Source organism: Geosmithia morbida, assembly GCF_012550715.1.
Source record: "Geosmithia morbida isolate 1262 chromosome Unknown scaffold_1, whole genome shotgun sequence".
NCBI lineage: Eukaryota > Fungi > Ascomycota > Sordariomycetes > Hypocreales > Bionectriaceae > Geosmithia > Geosmithia morbida.
This window is the reverse complement of record NW_023336188.1, coordinates 431,537-453,513: the sequence shown is the minus strand read 5'-3', so window position 1 is coordinate 453,513 and position 21,977 is coordinate 431,537. Positions and strand designations below refer to the sequence as shown.

Genomic DNA, 21,977 nt, shown 5'->3' with positions numbered 1-21,977 from the left:
CGAGCCTTGAACAGCTGAACCCCGCCACTCCGTGTCCCGTCGCTTTTCCCACTGAGCCCCCCCACCCACGAGGCCCTGACACGCCACCCTTCCCTTCCTTTCCACACTTGTGGATCCCACGACACTGCCTCGTGCACCTCCTTCTCCGCCACCACCGTCATCAGTCATCGCGCATCGCCGCGTGTACACACGGAGAACAGAGCCATACTCGCTTGTGATATAAGCGATACTTGACCTCATTCTTGTGCTTCTTCACTCCCCTTCACAATTGCGTCAAGTTCTTTTTTCTTGCTTTGCCGTTTGGCTGTTTAGGCCTATCACAACCACCTTCTCTTAAAAGGAAACCTCTTTCCATAAAGGGAAGCCATTGGACTTACACCGTTGCTTCCGGCCATCAGTCACCATCGTCAGTCATAAACATTCACCATGGCTTCACGACAACTCACCATGGCCGAGCTCAACAAGACGGCTCTCGACCACTTCGTCTACCAGCCTGTCAGCCGCGACATGATTGCCTACCTGGCCCACGCCGCCCAGAATGTCATCTCATGTGACCCGACATCTCACTCCCGCTCCGACCTGCCCCCGACCCCTCCCAAGTCTCCCGAGCCTGAGGCTGCCGCCGAGGAGAAGTCGCTGCCTACCGTTGAAGAGTTCATCACCCAGCTCGTCGTCTCGTCCAACGTCCAGGTCCCCACTCTCATGTCCAGCCTCGTCTACCTGAACCGTCTCAAGTCTCGCCTGCAGCCCCAGGCCCGTGGCATCCGCTGCACCGCCCACCGCATCTTCCTTGCCTCGCTCATACTGGCAGCCAAGTACCTGAACGACAGCTCCCCCAAGAACAAGCACTGGGCCAACTACACCAACATCACTACCGACTGTTACCACTTTGGCTTCAGCCGCACCGAAGTCAACACCATGGAAAAGCAGCTCCTCTTCCTCCTCGAGTGGGACCTGCGCATCGAGGAGCACGACCTCTACCGCGAGTTCGACTATTTCCTTGAGCCCCTCCGCCAGAAGGTTGCCGACCGGCACGCCCGCAAGATGCAGCAGCGCGAGGAGAAGAAGCGCCAGCAGGAAATGTACGCTGCCCAGCGTCGGTACCCGAGCCCCGTCTCGTCTCGCGGCCAGTCTCGCACCCGCACCCCAAGCCCCGAGCACTGCCGCTCCGCCAGCAACGGCTCCACACCTCCGGGCCTGTCCTACAGCAGCTCTGCCAGCTCTTACGCGTCGTCCATCTCGTCGGCCGGCCAGCACTCGAGGTCTGCCACGCCCCTCAGCCTTGAGCATGATGCCTACACCTGCTCCCTGCCTCAGGGAAACCTCTACGACTCGCCCGTCCACGTCATTGTGGACACCACTGACGGGGCCAAGCCCCCTCAGTACCGGCGCATCCCTTCGGACGCTCGCATGCTACCCTACGAGATCTCGACCGAGTCCTACCACCAGGTCCAGGACGACGGTGCCGCCACCAAGAAGCGGCAAAGGCGTGGCGTCTGGGAGCGCCTCTGGAGCGTGGCTGCGCGCTGATGTAACACGATTCGTTGTGCCACCGAACAACATGGCAAAAACGAAAACGACAATGAAAAGGAACCTCGGCTTTGAATGTTACCTTGTTTTCACCACCAATTTCGCCTTCATTTTTTCTTTCTTTTTTTCCTTGAATTTGGCATCGTCGGCGTTTTACGGGCTACTATCTGACTTTTTTATTTACTTTGTTTTGAAACGGTGCTTGGCGTTTTTTTGGAGGGGTTTTTTGAATTGTCCGATGAATATACCAGCGGTAGGGGCATCTCTCTGGGCAGATTCCTTTTTTACTATTGGGATTATACGAGAGGCGCAATAGGAGGAGATAAAACCCAGAAAGGATGGGAGTTTTTTTTTCTAATTCACCTTACGGCCGATCTACAGGGTCCTTGTGTTTTTTTGGGGTCAATGAGAAGTGACTGGCTTAGTCACAGGGAAACGGATAAATATATATGAGTAGTCATTGGTAATACAGAGATTCGCCAAGAGCGACTAAAAAAAAGGACATCTTACCATGCTTTGTGTGCGGGTGAAATGATGCAACTGCACTTTCGGTCTTTGAGTATATTACCAAGTTGCCAACGGACTCTTTCATTCATGCAAGTAGGACTATTACATGTATCCCAATATGATGAGGCATTTCGATCCAAACGACGAGTCAATGTAATTCGTCAGGGTATGACAATGCGCCCCCCTCCCCCCCCAATTGCTTACGAGGACAGCCTTGTATTACGAGTACAGCCCTGTTATAACGACGTAATATTAGTTGCTACGTTACCGAGTATTCCGAGGCGGTACCACCTATAATTACTACTAGTACTACTAGTAGTAGAACCGTAGTAATACCGTACGACAGAGGCCGGCTACTGATGGTACCGCTAGACACTACCCCGCATCTACCATTGAACCCATGAGAGTCGCAAGGCGGTCTTTTCTTCTTTATTTCCTTTTTTTTCTTTTGCCAAGTTTCGCTAGGGTCCATCATATCAGGGAAATGCGATGTTCGAAAAGACCAACAAGCAAACATCAATTGTTTTCTCGTATTAACTCCTTAGCGAACTAAAATAAAAGGTTCCCTGATTGAATGAGCTGAAACAAAGGACTTGATGCGAGCAGGAGGGAAAAGGAATTACCCCACAGTCTGCCTTGGCCTAAATCCAATGATGGGCAACTTGATCCTCAAGGCTAGACTGCTCAGGACAACACTGATACTCGACAGGGCCATGGCCAGGGCAGCAAACTCGGGTGGCAGGGTGACGCGGGAACCGCTGGGGGTGCGCACACCGTAGAAACACCCGGCCGCAAATGGGATGGCGACGAGGTTATATATGACTGCCCAGGAGAAGTTGGTCCTGATGCGACGGAAGACGGTGCGGCTGAGGTCCAGCAGCGTGGGGACGGTGCCCAGATGTGACGTGGACAGGACGAAGTCGGCGCTCGAGATGGCCACATCGCTCCCCGATCCTATGGCTATGCCGACGTCTGCCGCCGTTAGCGCTGGCGAGTCATTGATGCCGTCGCCCACCATGGCTACCATTGCGTGGGGTGTGTTGCCGCGACGTGTAGCCGTGGCCTGCAGGTATTTGATCTTATCGGCCTTCTCCGAGGGCAGGACCTCGGCGAGGACGTTGGACGGCGGAATGCCCACTTGACGTGCCACCGCGCGCGCCGTAGTCAGGTTGTCGCCCGACAGCATCCAGGCTTCTATGCCGCGATCCTGAAGTTCTCTGATGGCCGCGGGAGCCTCGGACCGGATGGGGTCCGAGATGGCGAGGGCGGCGCCTAGCATCCATGGGCCCGATGGGGACTGCTGGAGTGCTACTAGGGCTACCGATTTGGCTTCCCGCTTCCATGTTTCCAGTTGGGCCTCAATAGGCCGGCTTACATCGACGGCTAGGCTGGCGAGCAGGTGGGCGTTGCCAACAGCTAGGGAGAATCCTTCCTCAATCGATCCGGTGCGCCGGCACTTTGACGTCATACCCTTTCCGGGGAGCTCCTCGACTTTCTCCGTCTCAATGGATACCTGGTTGACGCCACAGAAGTCGACAATGGCTCGGGCAATGGGGTGACTGCTGGCTATTTCGACAGCGCTCAGACTCGACCAGAGTGTCGCCTCGTCCATGCCGTCGGGAATTCCTGCGGGGAAAGCAAGTGAGTCTGTTACGCGTGGCTCGCCTCCCTGTGTCAGGGTGCCTGTCTTGTCAAAAACGACACAGTCTAGCCGGAACGCCTTTTCAAATGCCTCGCCGCCGCCTTTGGCCAGGATGCCATACTTGGCGGCCAGACCGCTTCCCACGAATATGGCCGTCGGTGCGGCCAGGCCAAGCCCGCACGGGCAGGCCACGACGAAGACAGCGATGGCAAATCGAAAAGCGAAAGCCACCCAGTCGCTCGTCGACTTCATGTCGTCGTGGCCGCCGACGGCCCCGGAGAGACCCAGCGCCAGCCATACGAACCAGGTGATTATGGCGAGCAGAGTCACTACAGGGACAAAGTAGCTCGTCAGGACGTCAGCGATGCGCTCCATAGGGGCTCGCTTCGTCTGTCCCTCACGCACGACGTCGACGATCTGGTCCAGCATGGACCGACCAGCCGTGCCGGTCACCCGCACCGTTACCATGGATCCCTTGTTGATGGTGCCTGAAAAGACAGAGTCGCCCTCGACCTTGGGGACGGGACGCGACTCTCCTGTAAGACTGGATTCGTCAAAGTCTGTCTGGCCTGTGACAATTACACCGTCGGCGGGCGGGGATGCGCCGTGCTGAACCATGATGATGTCGCCGTGGTCGATGAGATCTAACGCGACCTTGGTGCTCAGCTGGCCCCGAGACTTATCCTGATCGACTAGGATGGCCGTGTCCGGCCTGAGCTTGACTAGCATCTCAACAGCGTTTCCGGCCTTGGACTTGCTGTAAGCCTCGATGATTCTGCCCGCCAGGATGAAGAGCACCAGGAAGACCACGGTGTCAAAGTACATGAGGCCCTCGGACATAGCCTTGCCACCGCTAGCCGCCGTGGCAATCATCTGGGCGACCGAGGAGATGTAAGCGATAGTGGTGCCGAGAGAGACAAGCATATCCATGCTGCCGAAGCGGTAGAAGCGGGCTAGGACGGGCATCTTGGAGCCAGGGCGCCACATAGCCCGGAGTTCCTTGATGCTTCTCCTATGGAACATATCGGCCGAGTAGACCCAGGCGGGCGTAGCCAGCAGGCAGAGTACTAGATCCAAGCGAGAGACCCCCGACTTCCAGGGCTTCGTGAGGTAGTGACGGGTGGGGTTTGAGTGGGAGACTAGGCTCATGTATACAATGCCCAAGACGAAAGTGGGCACAGCAAGAGCCAAGGCGACAAGCTCTCTCCGTATTAGCTCCTTCTGATGTTTGGTTCTGACGTCCCTTGCCCTGTCTTCCATGGTGGGCGGATGGTATATAGACGGGCCTAGAGACGGGTCGGTGGCGGAGATGGCAGACATGATGTGTCTGATGGTGAAGGAGGGCGCATCAGGCCGGTACTTGATCTTTATGAGCGAGGTACCCAGAGTGGGCTCCTCGAGTATCTGTAGGCGGTGGGGTCCTAGAAGGGATAGGCTCTTGCTCAGGCGATGCGGGCAGCGTGGACAGAACATGCCGTTAATCTTGATTTGCACCTCGCGCCATTCGTCTTGGCTCTTGGTCTTGACCAGTTCTTTGACATTGACAACCTTATCGATGGTGGCGTCATAGCCAAGGTCTTCGATGGCCCCGGCAAGGTCGTGAACCCGTTGGGGATCGACCAGCTCGGCCGTGGCACTGTTAGTAACGAGGTTGACAGCGATATTTGAGACCCAAGGGAGCTTGCTCATCTCTTCCCTGATACCGTTGGAGCATGAGCTGCAGGTCATGCCGCCGATCGAGATGGTTGCCCGCCATTGTGGTGCGGAACCGTCGTCATTGCCGATGACAACGGATTGTAGGGCATCCGGGATGGGGTGGGCAGTGATATCAACAGCTCGGTGTGGGGGTGTAGCATCAGGCGACACCCTGGATGAGGTAGCGTGAGAAGACGGTTCTCCAGATGCAGCTGCCGAGCGACACTCTTGGCAGACCTCAAGATGGGTCGCGTAGCCAGACTCGAGTTCTCGCGTAGACCTTCTCTCGAGCCAGAGGAGGGGCCAGTCACTACCAGGCTGCTCCGTAGGCTGAGGGTGGATATCATCGCCTCGAGGAGGCCTGTCTGATGAGGCTAAGTCATTGGCGATGTGAGCTGAAGTGTCGACTGCCGAGACTTCAAAACCAAGGTCCTCGAGGGTCCTCTTGATGCTGGTAACCGAGATGAGATCGCTATCTTTGTGCTCGACTGTGACGACTGAGGTGACGAGGTTGGGCGAGACCCAGGAGATGCAGTCGCCAAATGCATCGTGCAGACCCGTTTTAATGGCCGAGACACATGACGGACAGTGTAAATTCTCGACGAGATATGATGTAATGGCCGTGGGGATCGATGCCATTGTGAATAGCAGCAAGGAGGGAAGACCCGCGGAAGGGGTATTAGGCCCACCGAGAAGGAAGTTGATTTTGTGCGTGGGTGCGTGCGTATGTATATATGTGTGAAGGAGTAGTCGGTGTAGGAGCAGAGCTCAAACACAGTAAAAATTGGACTGTTGTTATAGGTGAGGTCACTTTTTTGGGGGGAAGCGTTGGCTCTCCTTTTTCTCTTGAAGAAGGAAGAGGAGGAGGAAGAAACGAGAACGAGAACGTAAAGAAAGGATCTCAGAAAAGGTCTTCGAGTCCTCTTAAGAGATCAATACATAGAAGAAAAAAAAGTCAGACGATGAGGATATATGACAGCGATGTCATCTGATCAGGCACAAAAGACGCATTCAACGCGACGAGATGGAAGCCTTGCTCGTACGAGTTGTAGGTATCAATACATGGGAAAGTGATTGCCACCAAAGAGGGACAAAGGACGCTAAAATACGCACAAAACGCGCAGAGGCGTGTCGATGAGTTTCAGCCGATCATGGCTCATGGGAGTTGAGCAAGTTAGCTACAAAAATTACGAGAAAATCATGGTATTTTAAATCGAATTTTCTTCTAAAAGAATGAGCCACCACTGCATAATTTTTCCTGAGGGCAATCATCTCGTCGCAGTCTTCAACGGAGACTCAAAAGTGATAAAAGGTTCACGTAAGGAACGGATCTGGGGTACATAGCTCGTGGGGCAGACAGAAGATGAACGACGCAGGGACCGTGGCTACCTTAGGAATATTACTAAGCCACAAAGTGCTCGTACTCGCAACGCAGGCAAGAAATGCGAGTTCACATCTGATAAGATGATCAATACTGCAATAAAGGCCAAGTTCATCATGTATGCACCATATTCTGGTGTTACTTTTAAGGTGCACGCTGGATGATGACCTAATCATGTGGTGCTCCATCCAGGAACCAACCAGAAGCGTGGCAATTATCGGATGAGATAGAAGGGAAAAAAGGAGCGTGTAAAGAACAAAGAATAAGAAAATTACGAGCATGGGTGGCTCATGCCAGAAATGTCGGTCATTACTAATGGGGATGTATCTACTTGAGGATAACGACGATTACAAGTGCAAAATAGGGAAGCGACGTCGGCATAGTCGTTCACACTTGCTGTATGGAAAATGTTAGCAGTGTTGGCAGAGGCAGGTGCGAGGCAAACGGCAGTCGGTAGGAGCGACCGATGGTCCGACTCACTATACGAGGGGATTCCATCATGCCGGCAATCGGAAGGAGCGACCGTGAGCCCCTTCCCGAGTTTCGGGGTCCTTCGGCGGTTGCATCCTGACATTTTTCTGCGACTAATCCGCTTTTGGTAATGACCCATTGCGTGATTCGCCGCACTCCATAGGGAAATACACGATTTATTTCTCCGGACCACGGTCTGACGGGCCTGGGGGAATGCCGCTAGCACGCAATTTTTCTCTGCCATTTGCCCTGGACAAGAGACTTCTTTTTTTTTTCCCGCCATCTTTTGTGCTTAGTCTTTTCTTGGCTTGGTGGGGTAGAGAAACCGTAGTCATGAATGTTTTTTCTTTCCCTTCTCTGTTCATTATCTAATTTTTTCGTCTCTTTCTATTCAAGACATTCTGCCATATCAGAAACCGTTCCTGGGAATACCCTGTCCCTCGAATATCTCTTCTCTCTGGTGGCTAGTCGTATAGGGTCTCCTTTCTTTCCTTGGAGGGAAATAATATACCCAGACTCATAATGTCTTCTTCCCCAACTCAGGAGCCCGCTGGCTTCAAGAAGGTGGCTTCGACTCTTCCCTTTGGTCAGCTCGTCACTCTGTCATCCATATCTGGTCCTACCTATGTGACGGCCCAGCTGCTGGTTCAGCAGATTGCCTACACCCTTTCCGACAAGATCTTCGCCTACTCCCCCGACACTTTCGACCTCGACGTCGCCCTCAAGGCCTGGGCTGCTAACAGTGACAAGAACGTCCACGACTACGCCCCCAAGGTCCTGCCTCTGCAGACACGTACCGGCGCCGGTTCAGTCGCTCTGGGCTACATCTTCTCTCCCGACTTCGATGTTTCAAAGCGCCACATCCCCCAGACCCTCGTCGGTGCCTCGGGCAGCCTGCGCCAGCTCCGTAGCAGTCTCGACCAGCTCTCTCTTCTATACGATGTCTCGAGCCCCTTTGTCGCCCACATCGCTGCCGTCGACTTCTCTGCTGAGAACGGCTTGGTTTCCGACTACGACACCCCCCTGAGGATTGCCGAAGACCTCGGCCTCGGTCTTGTTTCCAGCTCTTCTACGTATGAGGCCCAGCACATGTCTATCTTCTCGACCCTCCTGGCCACTCTCATCCCCACTCTTCACGTCTACGATGGCATCCGTGTTGCTAGGGAGACTCTGCGTGTGGTTGATGCCCTTAGTGAGGCTGGCGTCGCTGATCTGTACCGAAAGCTCTCCGCTGAGGTTGGCAAGCTGAACAAGCACCTCGACACCGCCGGCAAGGTTATTGAGCTGCTCAAGCTCTTCAACGACGAGCTTGGTACCGTCTATGAACCCTTTGAGTACCACGGCCACGAGACTCCTGACATCGTCCTCGTCACCTTTGGCAGTGTCGAGTCCCAGACTGCCAAGCAGGTCCTGACCAAGATCGCCGCTGATGGCGGCAAGGCTGGTGTTGTCAACGTCCGCGTCTACCGTCCCTTCCTTGAGGAGGAGTTTCTCAAGGCCATCCCAGCCTCGACCCGCACCATTGCTGTTCTCGGCCAGGTACAGGACAATGCTGCGGTTGACGATGAAGCCGTCCAGTCTGCTCTGTACGCCGACGTTCTGACCGCCGTTGCCTTCTCTGACAAGTTCGCCGACCAGCCCGACACGCTCGACGTCAAGTACACCCCTTTCCAGCAAATCACACCCCAGGGTATTGTCGAGACACTTCACAAGATTTTTGGCAACGGCCCCGAGGCCAAGGCCTTCCCCTCGCTGATCCAGGCCGAGCAGTACGTCTTCTGGGATGTCGATGACTCCCCCAATGTCAGCTCTCCTAGCATCATTGGCAGCATCTTGTCCCAGGAGTCCAAGACAAATGTCTACGTCCACGAGTCCTATGATAACCTGACGCAGGGTGGTATCTTCCGAGCCGACCTGCGCTCGTCCAAGAAGGCCCTTGAGGCCCCCTACACTGCTGATGAAGTTGACGTCGTTGTTGTCGGCGATGAGCGTCTACTCATATCTATCGATGTCACCAAGAACCTCGGCCAGCAGGGAAAGATCCTAGTCAAGCTAGCCAACTTCAAAGAGGATGAGGTAGAGAAGCGCCTCCCGACTACGTTTCGAAAAGCTCTCCAGGAGAAGTCGGCTGAGCTGTATATCCTGGATGTGTCACTCTCGCCCGCCTTTGAGAAGCCTCCCGCCTCCAAGCTGCTTCTGGAGCTTGCTTTCCTACAGGTTGCCAAGTCCGAGGTCAGCCCTAACGACGTGAGCAAGCTCAGCTTGGTAGAGGGCCACCCTCCTACCCTTGAGGAATGCGTCGATGCCGTCGGCAAGTGCCTGCGCAAGGTCGAAGTCCCCGCCACTTGGGCCGAGGTGAATGCCGACTACGTCGACCCTCAGCTGCCCGCCACCATCCAGCCCAACGGCTTCGTCTCTTTCGACAAGGAGGAGACCGAGGAGGTCCTGGAACTCCGCGACTGGCAGGCCGCTGCCCTGGGTCTGGCCTTCAAGGAGGCGTACAGCACCGAAACCGCCTTGCGACCTGACCTCCCCGTCAAGACCTCGACCATCCGCGTCAAGGAGAACAGGCGCCTTACTCCCCCTGACTATGACCGTAACATCTTCCACATCGAGTTCGACCTCGGCGACTCTGGCCTCACCTACAAGATTGGTGAGGCTCTTGGCATCCACGCCGAGAACGATGAGGAGCAGGTTAACACCTTCATTAACATCTATGGCCTCAACCCCGACCAGCTGGTCCAGGTTCCCGCCCGTGAGGACCCCAATGCCTTCGAGGTGCGCACTGTGTTCCAAGCTCTCCGTCAGAACCTCGACATTGTGGGCAAGCCCCCAAAGAGGTTCTACGAGGCTCTTGCCGAGTTTGCCACGGACGAGGCCCAGAAGAAGAAGTTGGAGCAGCTGGGTGGTACGGAGGGCGCCGAGGACTTCAAGAAGCGCAGCGAGGTCGACACGCTCACGTACGTTGACATCTTCGAGGAGTTCACGTCGGCGCGCCCGGCCTTCCACGACCTGGCCAAGATTATCGCTCCTCTGAAGCGCCGTGAGTACTCGATTGCTTCGGCCCAGGCCGTGACCCCCAACGCCGTGTCTCTCATGATTGTCGTGGTCGACTGGGTCGACAGCAAGGGCCGCACCCGTTACGGCCATGCCAGTCACTACCTCAGCCAGCTGACGCCTGGCACCACCGTCACGGCCTCGGTCAAACCTTCGGTCATGAAGCTGCCCGTCAAGGACACTGCCCCTCTCATCTTGGCCGGTCTAGGTACCGGTCTCGCCCCCTTCCGCGCCTTTGTCCAGTACCGCGCCATGCAGAAGGCCCAGGGCAAGGAGATTGGCTCCATCTTGCTTTACCTCGGCTCCCGACATAAGCGCGAGGAGTACCTGTACGGCGAGGAGTGGGAGGCCTACCTGGATGCGGGTGTTGTCACGCTCATCGGCTCAGCCTTCTCGCGTGATCAGCCCCAGAAGATCTACATCCAGGACCGCATGCGCCAGACAGTCAAGGATATTGTCAATGCCTACATCAAGGAGGAGGGAAGCTTCTACCTTTGCGGTCCTACATGGCCCGTTCCCGATGTCACGGCTGTGCTCGAGGAGGCTATCGAGCTCGAGGCTAAGGGCAACGGTGTCAGGAAGGTTGACCCGAAGAAGGAGATCGAGAAGCTTAAGGAGGCTGGACGTTATGTTCTCGAGGTTTACTAAATGGAGAATGCTTTTTATCTTGTTTGCGAGGCGTTTAGACTTACGAAAAATGATGAGAACTGCATATGCCCTTAATCTTTAACAACATACTTCAACTTTCTATTTCTATCGTAGCCTGTGACAGTTTTTAATGAATGATATTTAGGAGACGATCACACTGATGACTGTTAAGCGTAGTACTGGAATTGCACTGGATACTCAATACTTGGTTTTCTGTCGCGGTACTAGTACTCATCACTGATTCACACCATCCCGGAAGCACACATTAACGAACAATACCAGAAAAACATACGGTACACGCCTCTTGTTTCTCACCCTGCCTCACGTCTCGATATTACCAAAAAGTGAAAGCCCCTCCCCTGACGCCCTCTTCCAGGACCTTGATGTTGACAGCCTGCGCCACCCCAACAGCCTCGTCGTTGGATAGATGTCCTGCTGATAAGAGACGCCCTGTCAACCTTGTACGTCTTGATGGCATCATCAAGGTAGCTCTTGTGATCCTTGAGTTTTTTGCTAATGGCCTGCTGCGCCCCAAAGCTCCAAAGCTATAACAAAAAGGGACTTTATCAATGATTTTGTCCTCGACGTATTCCATGTTGAAGAGCGGCTGCATATGCGCACCAAAACAGGCCGGTTATACCTTTGGGATGGAGACGGCTTGGAAATAACAGTAGCTTCCACTCTTCCAGATATGGCGCATGATGGGGCCATGGTAAAGGCCGCCGCCATTCAACTTCTCTTCCTCGGCCTCGTAAGATCAAAGTACTCGTTGAATAGGGAATCCAGCTCCTGGACGGATCCGGGCTCTCCAAACCCATCAACGACTCAGTCTGACAGCCAGGAAGGCGGGAGCTGCATCCTCACGGGCAGCGAGTTAGCCCGCTCTAGGTCGAGGGTGGCCTGGACGTCTCACTGGTCATCGACCAATATGCCGTTCTACTGGAGACTGGTAAAGGTGTAGTAGAAGGGGCCATCACTATACTCACGGCGGACGAAGTGTCGCATGGTAGCTCGTAGGGCCGTCTCTCTGATTATGCACCGCGTTTGGCTGGTGGAGATGCTTGATATCCTGGAAGGAGAGAGGGCCCGAGATGAACGGTTAGACCGATGTATATGTCCTGTCGTGCGGAATGACAGACGGGATAGCCTCGTTTGATCGTGCATCTGGAGATGTACATCGAGAGAATGGTCCGTCAGGCCGACAACCCCCGTTGTGGGCTGAGCCCAAGTGAACCGATACGCGGCAGAGGGTTCTTATACAGTGACAGGGTAGTATGAGCCATACTGCGGAGAGCCTCTGGCTAATAGTCCTCATCTGTCAGATATCTTGCCCATGAGCCAGCAAGAGGCCGGCCTGTGACCTCGCCTAGTATCACGTACCCCGTGTCGAGAGAATTTCTTAGGTCACTTGGGATGGGGATGGGTTGAGACGGGATAGGGCGCCGTAGCAGCCATCGAAACGCCGACCAAATGCTCCATAGGATAAGACTCTGGTTAGGTACAGCATTGATTGGGGCCGAGAGATCTTGTCAAGAAGGCTAGTGGCTCGTACATGCCGATCATGAGGTTCATTTTGACTCACGCAGGTCCCATCAAGCAAGCCGAATCCATGGATCTAAGGGGATGAGCATATCAAGGCAATGCTGCTGAAGCCACAAGTACGTCTCGGCCTCTGTCTGTAACTTCTCCTCCACGTCTCCCCTATTGCCAAATTCGCTAATCTTGTAAGACAAAAGGGGTCGGATGTAAATGTGCTTGGTGTTCTGACGGCGGCTATCGATCGGAACGGTCAACAGACGCAGCTAGGTTGAAGATTCATCGCCTTCCACGTCTCGAAGCCAGCGACCTTAACCTCAGGGGACGCCGAGATGTCAACACATGAAATCTTGAACTTGCTCCTGGTGGAGGTAGATTGAGAGCCAAAACATTATCCATCCGGGCTGGATAGCTTAGCTGGGCCAGCATGTCGTCATTATTCGTCGAGCGCTTTACTAGGAGTCTTGCCCCCGCCCCCGGTGAGTTCGTGGGTGGTATCCATGAGTGACAGAGAGGGCGCATGCTTGTGAATGGCGGCGATGTCGAGAGTGTCCAGGTGTGATCATGGGGAGTTTCTCAAAAGTTGGCCAGTGATGCTTCCATTATCACGAGTGGATGTAAAGCCGTCGTACGGGGAAAAGTGACGTCTATACGCGGCACAGACTCAGGAAAACTGTGGTCTCGTCGACGAGTCGTCAATACGACATCGGCAGACAATGCCATTGTCTTTCAGTGATATTGGAAATAGGATGTGGAGATTTTTCTTATAATACTAATAGTGACAGGTTGAACATACCGGGTATAATACATGTCCCACGTATGCTGTAAGTTGTGGCGCGTTGCGCACAGCCACACCGTGCAATTGGGTCGAGGCCCACCGGTGTGACCTTAGCTTCACCAACCGTGCATCCTTCATTATTCTCCCCGAGACCGTCCCTCACACCAGTTTCCCTCAAAAACAACAAGACTAGCAAACGCTCCAAAAAAAGATGGCTGATCGTGAGAATAACGGCTCGGCTTCATCGGGTGGCAACGTCAACACCAACGGCAAGCGGCCGGCAAACGAAGGCAGCAGCACCAGCCAAGCCCAAGACGACCTCCCGCAACCGTACAACGCGCAGCAACTGCAGCCGGCCAAGCGGCGCGCGGTGTCGCCGTCTGAGCAGCCACGCAAGCAGAAGAGGCCAGGGACGCGGTCCCGCATCACAGAGTCAGAGCGGGAAGCGATCCGGCAGCGACAGATTGAGCGGGAGCAGCAGTGGTGGAGGGCGCAGCGCGCGGCGGAGGAGCAGGCCAGCGCGCGGCACGGTATCAACGTGGTGCGCGAGCACTACAACAGCGTTCCCGAGCGCGGAAGGGAGTGGCGCACGCGCGAGAGCCGCATCAAGGGCCTGCGCGTCTTCAACAACTGGGTCAAGAGCTGCATCATACAACGATACTCGCCCGACGAGGACCACGCGCCCGGGTCGCGCGAGCTGGGCCGCTCCAGCGGCCGGGACCTGCTCGTCCTCGATATCGGGTGCGGCAAGGGTGGCGACCTGAACAAGTGGCAGGCCGCCCCGCAGCCCATAGAGCTCTACGTCGGGCTCGACCCGGCCGACGTGAGCATCCAGCAGGCTAGGGACCGGTACAGGAACCTCAGCTCGCGCGGTGGACGTGGTGGACGTGGCGGCGGACGTGGCGGCGGCGGTAGCGGTAGGGGGAGGCTGTTTGACGGTCGCTTCTACGTCAAGGACTGCTACAGCGAGTCTATCGAGGACCTGGACATCATACGGCAGGTCGGCTTCGACCCGTCCCCCATGAACCACCGAGGCTTCGACGTCGTGTCCATGATGTTCTCCATGCACTACGCCTTTGAGTCCGAGGAGAACGCCCGGACTATGCTGCGCAACGTGGCCGGTGCGCTCAAGAAGGGCGGCAGGTTCATCGGCTGCATCCCCAACTCCGACGTCTTGGGTGAGCACGTTAGGAAGTTCAACGAGAAGAAGAAAAATTCCAGGAAGGAGCGTGGCGCCTCGGCGGAAAAATCAGCAGCAACAGCAGCAGCCGGAGAGTCTGGAGGAGACGGAGAAAAGGAAGACGGCCAGGGGGAGGAAGAAGAGGAAGGGGAGGAGAAGGAAGAGGGCGAAGCAGAATCTGGTGCGGAATGGGGCAACTCCATCTACCGCGTTCGCTTCCCGGGAAAGACCCCCGAAGACGGGGTCTTCCGCCCCGCCTTTGGCTGGAAGTACAACTTCTTCCTCGACGAGGCCGTCGAGGAGGTCCCCGAGTACGTCGTCCCCTGGGAGGCCTTCCGCGCCCTGGCAGATGACTTCAACCTCGAGTTGCAGTTTCACCGCACCTTTCCCGAGATATGGGAGGCCGAGAGGGACGATCGCGAGCTCGGTCCCCTGAGCGAGAGGATGGGTGTGCGTGGCAGGGATGGGAAACTTCTTGTTTCCGACGAGGAGATGGAAGCTGCTAGCTTTTACATTGGCTTCTGCTTCTACAAAGTTTAAGGGTGCTTTTTTCTCCTTAATCGTTTGCGCAGAGGACCGACGGAAACTTCTACAATATCTTGTCGGCACAGAAGAGGTGTGCCCTTTACAGGGTGAGAGAGAAAAGGAGAGTATTCTTATTTTTACTATAAGAAATTATGTATATGATGGGAGATTCGGTAGGATTGGGGGGTATCTTGTGAAAAAAAAAATATAAACAAAGAAGCCAGGCAATCATTATTTTCTTTAACAATGAAGCCTTGAAAGGAGAAGGATTACAAAATGATAACGATATGAGAAGACCGCCGCCACCAATGATATTACGGGTGCAATGATGTTTGTATGAAGACGTCTCGTTTGTATGCTTGGGGAAATGAGAATAAGGATGCTGAGGTGGAAGGAGGGGAGAGTGGGACTTGTAAGGATCAGTGAAAGAAAGAAGGGTTCCCAATCGTTGTGTACATACGTAGTAGTGTATGCGATTTTAAGCGGCATTTGTTGACCGCCGCCATATCATGAGTGCGGCGACGGCGGCGCACCCTGTTGCGCCGAGAGCCATGTAGAGGCTTGTGCGGTCGGTTGTATCCTCGTCGGACCTGGGAAATGCGGTGCTGGGGTTGGTGGCGGCATCGGCCAGGGCGACAAAGAGCTCACTGATGCTGTTCCATGTGACACTAACATGGAGCGGGGTGCTCATCTTGAGCGACGACGTGTACTCATCAGGCTGGAGCTCACTGCGCTGCGTCGTCTTGTCACGGTCGGCCTTGAGCGCCGTGTAGACTGACGGTAGCTCGTCAAGGTAGGGGTGCTTGGCACGTATATTGACAATATGTGAGAAGGAGTCCGGGTCGGACGAATCGTAGGCGTAGCAGAGCAGGTCGCAAGCGTCCAACTTGGCTGTGTTCTCCAGGATAGCCGGTTCCAGCTCACCGAGCTCCTCCAGGATCAGGTACACCTGCTTACCTCCCGGGAGCTCCACGCTGTTGACGGCGCGACGTGGCTGTATGGTCGGCCTGTGTAGATTCTCAAAGGGCCGATTGAGGAAGGCGTCCAGGAGCGCTGACTTGCCAGAGGCGGGTGCACCCACCAAGTACCCCATGACCACGTTCCTCTCGACCCGTCCGGGGCGACGTCTCCGCTTACGCGACTTGGTGATCTTGAGTGCGGCTGTAATGGGGTCTCGAGGGTTGGGAGGCTCGAAGCCGAGGTACGCCAAGTACTCAATCGTCGTGTTGGGTTCGAGGAAGGTCGTCATGCTCCACTGGGCAAGCCATCCCTGCAGTGTGACATGCCCGGCGTCGTTGCGCACGGTCGACGAAGGGAAGCACGAGTCAACCCACGAGGCAGGCATGCCAGGTGTGGGTGAGAACAGCGCAGCGAGCTCGTCGTCGTTGAGACCCCCATCATTGTCCTTGTCGAAGAGGAGGAATAGGTCGACGAAGAAGCGGTAGCCCGAAGGGCTCAGCTCGGCAGACGAGTACTCGGGGACGTCAAATTTGGGATGGAGGAACTTGTCGTCCAGGCTCAAACTGTTGGTGTAGTGGTACTTGCGCAGGATGATCCAGATGGTCTCATGACGACCCTTTTCGGCGTATATCTTGTTGAGTTGTAGGAAACCGTCCTGGTCGATGCCACGTTCGAGCTGCAGGTTAGGAAGGGCCTTGGAAATGGACGCCTTGATGTTCTCGAGGTCGTCGTCGGTCAAAGGCTTGTCGAAGCACCTGGCCTGGAAGTCACGCATCTCGGGATCATTGAGGTAGCCGTCCTGGTCCTTGTCGCAGAGATAGAATATGCGGCGGAGGGCCGAGACGCACGAAGGTTTGAGGACACCCTCCTTGTAGTCATAGAGCGGTGCAATGGGATGAGTGACGGCCTTTTGGCAGAGGAAGAAGACCTCGTTGACATTGCGGTGCTCGCGGGAGCTGGTGCGGATGCATGAGTCAATCTCCCTAAACTCAGCCATGACGGGTAGCATCTCATCCTCGACAACCTGGGTCGTGTTGGTATGTCCGGAGAGGTCGGACTTGTTGGCGCAGAGGACGACAGGCACGTTGACGCCGAGGGAGCGGAAGTAAGGCATCCAGAAGAGAGCGACCCGCTCGTAACTGTAGTGGTCGGCGTATACGAGGAGGATAACATTGCATTTTCGAATCTCCTTGCGCAGGGTGGTTCGGTCTTGGGGACGCGCAGACGTATCGACTATGACGGTCGTGACGTTCTCGGGGGTACCGATGCTCGGAGGGATGGTGATTTGCGGGAGGACGGGTTGGATTTTTGTGGTGATGAACTGGTCTTTAACAAGGGAGGCGATGAGGCTGGACTTGCCCGTGGACTCGTCACCACAGACGCAGATACGGACTGGGGTGGGGGGAGGAGGATGCGTTAGTACGTGGAGATGAGCGTAATAAAAAGACAAGTGCATGGATGTGCTGGAAGGATAGATGGGGAGCGTGTCAGGTTGTGTTCCTTTTTCTTACCAGTCGTCATGGTGGAGGAAGGGATGGAGGAGCTTCCCAGACAGCAGCTCCTCTACGCTGTGTCGACTAGATCGTGTATGCGTGTGTGTGTGCAGTCTGGGGACGTTCCATAACCCGGGAGACACGAATGTACAGGCTGATTACGCCCGACGGCTATGCCAAGTAGTATGTTGCAGGTTGTCGAGTCGAAGCAAGATGAGGAGGGGAAGGAAATGAAGTTGGTTGAGCATACAAGTTTGGTACGAATAATTATTACCAGGTCTCATTGCTCCGCTCCGCTTCCATCCGACAGAAGGGAGGGGGGGGGGAACTGGCCTGGAGTTGGGCGTTCCTCCCTTCCCCCTCTCCCCCCCCCCCCCCCGAAAAAAAGAACTGGACCCCGACCTGCAATAGGTGGTCACCTGGAGGTTGTAGGCCCAGTCTATTGGACCGCTATACTAGTAGTATATAGACCGAATTTTTCTACGCCATGTTATACAGCCTACAGGCCTTTTCTTCCTTTCCAGGCTCTCGCTGGAGTGTTATTGGTGTTTGTGTTGAGCTAGTGGGGGAAGTCCGCTGCACACCGACGTATTACTTCAATCTACTTGCGAATGGCTTACAGGCCAGTGGCCCCCCTAATGACGCCAACAAGCGTGGGATTCTCGCTGCCCGCTGTCCGCTGTCCACATCTTGCAGATTATTAGGTCATTGGCCGAACAAGGCCTGGGCAGTCATCAATCGATATACTCTTTTGGCAGGGTTACATTGTGTTTATCATTTCAACCTCGATTCTAGACTATTCCTCATCATCGTGATTGATACGGAAATAAAACGCATGTCTTCTGTGCTTGCAGTGCTCATGGTGCGAGCATTCCCATCGTGGCTCTAAAGTAGTTCTGAAATAGTCCATGTACAGACCTGTAGATTGGGCCTTGAATATGGATGGTCCTTCGCGAGTAGAGAATAGATTCCCAGTACAGATTAGTGGAAGCTATCATCGTCACTATGCTATGGGAGCGCCGCCATTACCCCACAATGACCCAAGTTCGTCGCATCCACCCGACCGCCACCACAACTGACGACCCCATGCCGTGCCTGTCCGAAACCACCAACCTGCATTCCTCCTCAACACAACCACTCCCCTCCTCTCCGCCCACCGCCGCTGCCCAGCATCTTGTCAATCGTCGCCGACCGGAGCTGACAGCAATCGACACCCATCACCCGTATAGCAGCACGTCAACACATTGCCAACAGCTAACCGGTGCTCTGCGCGCGACATCTCAGCCGTTTGCCCGCCTCTGCCCGCCTCTTCCAATAACCTGTCTCCTATTTCGGGTCAAGCCCTGGTCGAACCCGCGTCGGTTGGCCACATCATCGGCGCCTTGTGTCACCTCCGACCTTCCTACATCCCCCGTATTGTCCCGCTGCTCCTGCTGCGCTGTCGCAGCCCACAAACGCAGACATGTTGTGAGTTTATTTCATATCCACACAGCTTCACCTGGGCCACGACACATGAGCCTGCTCGACGCTGACCATTGCCACATTTACCTTGCGTATCCCAGCGTCCTGCCTCCTCCCCCGAGGTACCCCCTCCATTCGTATGGCATGAACTCGGTGAACGGCATTATGCCGACCATTGAGACCAACAATGCTCTGTCGCACCCCGAGGGCCCCGAATGGCAGTTTCTCGTCGGAGAGGGTAAGCTCGCGCCCGACCAGCCAGCGGCTTGATTGCAGGTTCCCAAAGACGAGACTGCTCACCGGACCACAATTGCAGGTACCTACGTCCTGAAGGAAGATCTACACCTTGCCACGCCGCCCCCGCACCCCTCCGAAGCACCCATCGTGAACCCGAACCCTTTAGCGACGAGCCCCCAACCGGCCACGGCAGGCACGCAGCTGTCGCTTCTCAACCTCGACGCCCGGTCCGCCCCCGCCGCCCCCCGAGTGACCCAGCCTTCCTTCCCCAGCAATGCGACCGGCACATACCACGAGAATCACAGTGACCATCTCCGGTACTCGACCGAGGGCGGGCTGAGCAGTGAGGACGGTAAAGGCACGTCGTTGGTGAGCGATGCGGCTGCCACCTCATCTGCCGGTGGTGGTGGCGGACGCGGCATCGCCGTCCCGGCCTTTGGAGAGGGTAATGCGCGCCTGGCCACGGCGCCCACCAAGGACGTCAACAAGAAGCGCAAGCCAAAGAATAACATGACCAAGAGCAACTCATCGTTTATCTCGCGCGTCATTGTCAACGAGAGCCTGTCGCGGAAGTTGACGGACCGACCCAGTGACGGGCTCTTCATCTTTGCCAACATCAACCGCGCCTTCCAGTGGCTTGACCTATCCAACAAGTCCAAGGTGTGCTCCACCACCCCCAGACCTCCCCTGTTCTTGATTTCACCAGATTTCGGTGTCGAGAGGCGTGTTGCTGACACCCTGACAGCAAGACTACCTGACCAAGATACTGTTCACCAAGGCCCACTGCCTGTGCCACGATGTCAATGCCGTCACCAAGAGCGTCTCTCACGCCGACGTAATCATGGGATTCTCCACAGGCGAGGTCATCTGGTGGGAGCCAATCTCCCAGAGATATACCCGCCTCAACAAGAATGTACTACACTGACCGTTCACCCAAGATAAGGTTGAGATGTAATACCGTAAACCAGGGTCTGTACTGACGTGATCTCTTTCAACGCAGGGAGCCATCAACAGCACGCCGGTATCTGAGATCAGGTGGATTCCCGGGTCCGAGAATCTCTTCCTAGCCGCGCACATGGACGGTTCGCTAGTTGTGTACGACAAGGAAAAGGACGACGCACCCTTTGTCCCCGAGCACGAAGCCCAGCGCAACGAGGGGAGCGACGCAGGCAGCAACACCGGCCTCGGCGGCGAGCCTTCGAGCGACCTCGACCTGCAGATCCACAAGTCTGTCCACTCGCAGAACCAAAAGACCAACCCCGTCGCATTCTGGAAGCTGGCGAACCAGCGCATCAACGCATTCGCCTTCTCTCCGGACTGTCGACACCTGGCCGTCGTGTCGGAGGATGGGACGCTGCGAGTCATGAATTATTTGGATGAAGAGTAAGGACACATCCATGACCCTCTCCCTCCCTGCTTTCCACTCCCGGGCCATACTGTCCATATTCCTCTCCTACCTTTCTCGCCATGACTTGATGGTAACAGTAGTATTCTCTGCTGACATCGGTGTGCGTGTGCGTGTGCGTGTGCGTCTGTTTCTTTCCACATAGGCTCTTGGACGTCTTCTACTCTTACTACGGAGGCTTCACCTGCGTCTGCTGGTCCCCGGACGGAAAGTACATCATTACGGGCGGGCAGGACGACCTCATCTCTATATGGTCGATGGACGACTCGGCCCTTGTGGCCAGGTGCCAGGGTCACCAATCTTGGGTGGCAGCCGTGGCATTTGATCCATGGAGGTGCGATGGGCGTAGCTACCGGTTTGGCAGTGTTGGCGAGGACGGCCGTCTTTGTCTCTGGGACTTTAGCGTCAGTATGCTTCACAGGCCACGAGCGGTATGTTTTTTTTTTTTTTATTAATTCTCCTCTGGTTTCCATTCATTCTCCTCCTTCCCTCATTTCTCCCTCACTGTCTCTCGTGACATGCCAGCTGACTTGGGGAGACAACAGCACTCTGTACATCACAGGGGCTCTATCTCATCACGTTACACACATAGGCCAGAGACGGCCAACACAAGCCACTCGCCGGCGGCGTATGACAATGATTTGGCTCATCCTGTTGAGCCGCGATCTAGGATTCCCATGTTGCCTCCTGTATTGGTGAGTTTTTCCTCTCCCCTCCCCCCCAACCTCCCCCCGTCTCTTTCCCCCAATCCTCCTTTCGACTCTTTTTCCATCTTTGTTTTCCCCATCGTGTTGTATATATATATAAAAGACAAGATAGCATGTGACTGTACGGGGGAAAACTAACACCCTTAGAACAAAATGATCGACAAGGACCCTTGCTGCTGGCTAGGCTTTACAGAAGACGCTATTATCACTAGCTGCAAGACTGGTCATGTCAGGACATGGAATCGGCCGGGAACGCAGACGCAGCAAACGTGATGAGCTGTAATGAGACTGGAGGTCATGAGCCTCTGTCACCGATCTTTTTTCTTCCCGGGAGTCTTGCATACATAACAACTTGAAGGACAAAAAATGTCACCAGGAGCGAATTTCCTTTCTTCTCTTTTTCTTCCAACACACAAAGGTATTATTATTATTGGTCATGTTTCTTTTGAAAGGAATATGGTTAGGCTGCAACGGCTGGTTTACTTTGGGAAAATCCTGTACACATACATTCAATGCGGGTGATGTGACATGTTGGGTTCCTTGCTGTCACCCCAACGCCCTGGTAGTACGAGTACGACTAGCGATGAGGCTCATATTCTGCGTATACGTCTGCGCCTTTGTACATATGCACCTGCCACCAAGTAATGTACGAGCAAAGCATTGTCAGTGATGAATGAACAGGTTGCAGGCATCCGTCAAATGCCGATTGCTATCCCGGATGTGATTGGTTTCGAAGAAACGCCACAGAATCATGGTCTCATCAG

At 55.1% G+C, this 21,977-nt stretch overlaps 6 protein-coding genes across 6 annotated transcripts; 4 read left to right on the top strand and 2 right to left on the bottom strand.

Annotated features, from left to right (window-relative positions):
* Positions 1-426: 426 nt before the first annotated feature.
* Positions 427-1,530, top strand: GMORB2_0900 (Cyclin; the record flags this gene model as incomplete). The annotated part of the gene is made up of 1 exon (XM_035462884.1): positions 427-1,530. One exon carries the CDS (start codon positions 427-429, stop codon positions 1,528-1,530), a length of 1,104 nt encoding a protein of 367 aa, XP_035324308.1.
* A 1,126-nt stretch (positions 1,531-2,656) lies between these two features.
* GMORB2_0899 (Cation transport ATPase) lies at positions 2,657-6,013 on the bottom strand (the record flags this gene model as incomplete). The annotated part of the gene is made up of 1 exon (XM_035462883.1): positions 2,657-6,013. One exon carries the CDS (start codon positions 6,011-6,013, stop codon positions 2,657-2,659), a length of 3,357 nt encoding a protein of 1,118 aa, XP_035324307.1.
* Positions 6,014-7,748: 1,735 nt separating this feature from the next.
* GMORB2_0898 (sulfite reductase (NADPH) flavoprotein alpha-component) lies at positions 7,749-10,931 on the top strand (the record flags this gene model as incomplete). Its single annotated transcript, XM_035462882.1, has 1 exon — positions 7,749-10,931. The coding sequence occupies one exon, from the start codon at positions 7,749-7,751 to the stop codon at positions 10,929-10,931; it is 3,183 nt and encodes a 1,060-aa protein (XP_035324306.1).
* A 2,525-nt stretch (positions 10,932-13,456) lies between these two features.
* On the top strand, positions 13,457-14,965 carry GMORB2_0897 (mRNA (guanine-N7-)-methyltransferase; the record flags this gene model as incomplete). The annotated part of the gene is made up of 1 exon (XM_035462881.1): positions 13,457-14,965. The coding sequence occupies one exon, from the start codon at positions 13,457-13,459 to the stop codon at positions 14,963-14,965; it is 1,509 nt and encodes a 502-aa protein (XP_035324305.1).
* Positions 14,966-15,428: 463 nt separating this feature from the next.
* Positions 15,429-17,431, bottom strand: GMORB2_0896 (mitochondrial Rho GTPase 1; the record flags this gene model as incomplete). Its single annotated transcript, XM_035462880.1, has 2 exons — positions 15,429-17,302; positions 17,422-17,431. 2 exons carry the CDS (start codon positions 17,429-17,431, stop codon positions 15,429-15,431), a joined length of 1,884 nt encoding a protein of 627 aa, XP_035324304.1.
* Positions 17,432-18,915: 1,484 nt separating this feature from the next.
* On the top strand, positions 18,916-21,486 carry GMORB2_0895 (WD40 repeat; the record flags this gene model as incomplete). Its single annotated transcript, XM_035462879.1, has 7 exons — positions 18,916-19,102; positions 19,151-19,761; positions 19,847-20,014; positions 20,102-20,484; positions 20,652-20,937; positions 21,052-21,201; positions 21,361-21,486. 7 exons carry the CDS (start codon positions 18,916-18,918, stop codon positions 21,484-21,486), a joined length of 1,911 nt encoding a protein of 636 aa, XP_035324303.1.
* Positions 21,487-21,977: the final 491 nt, after the last annotated feature.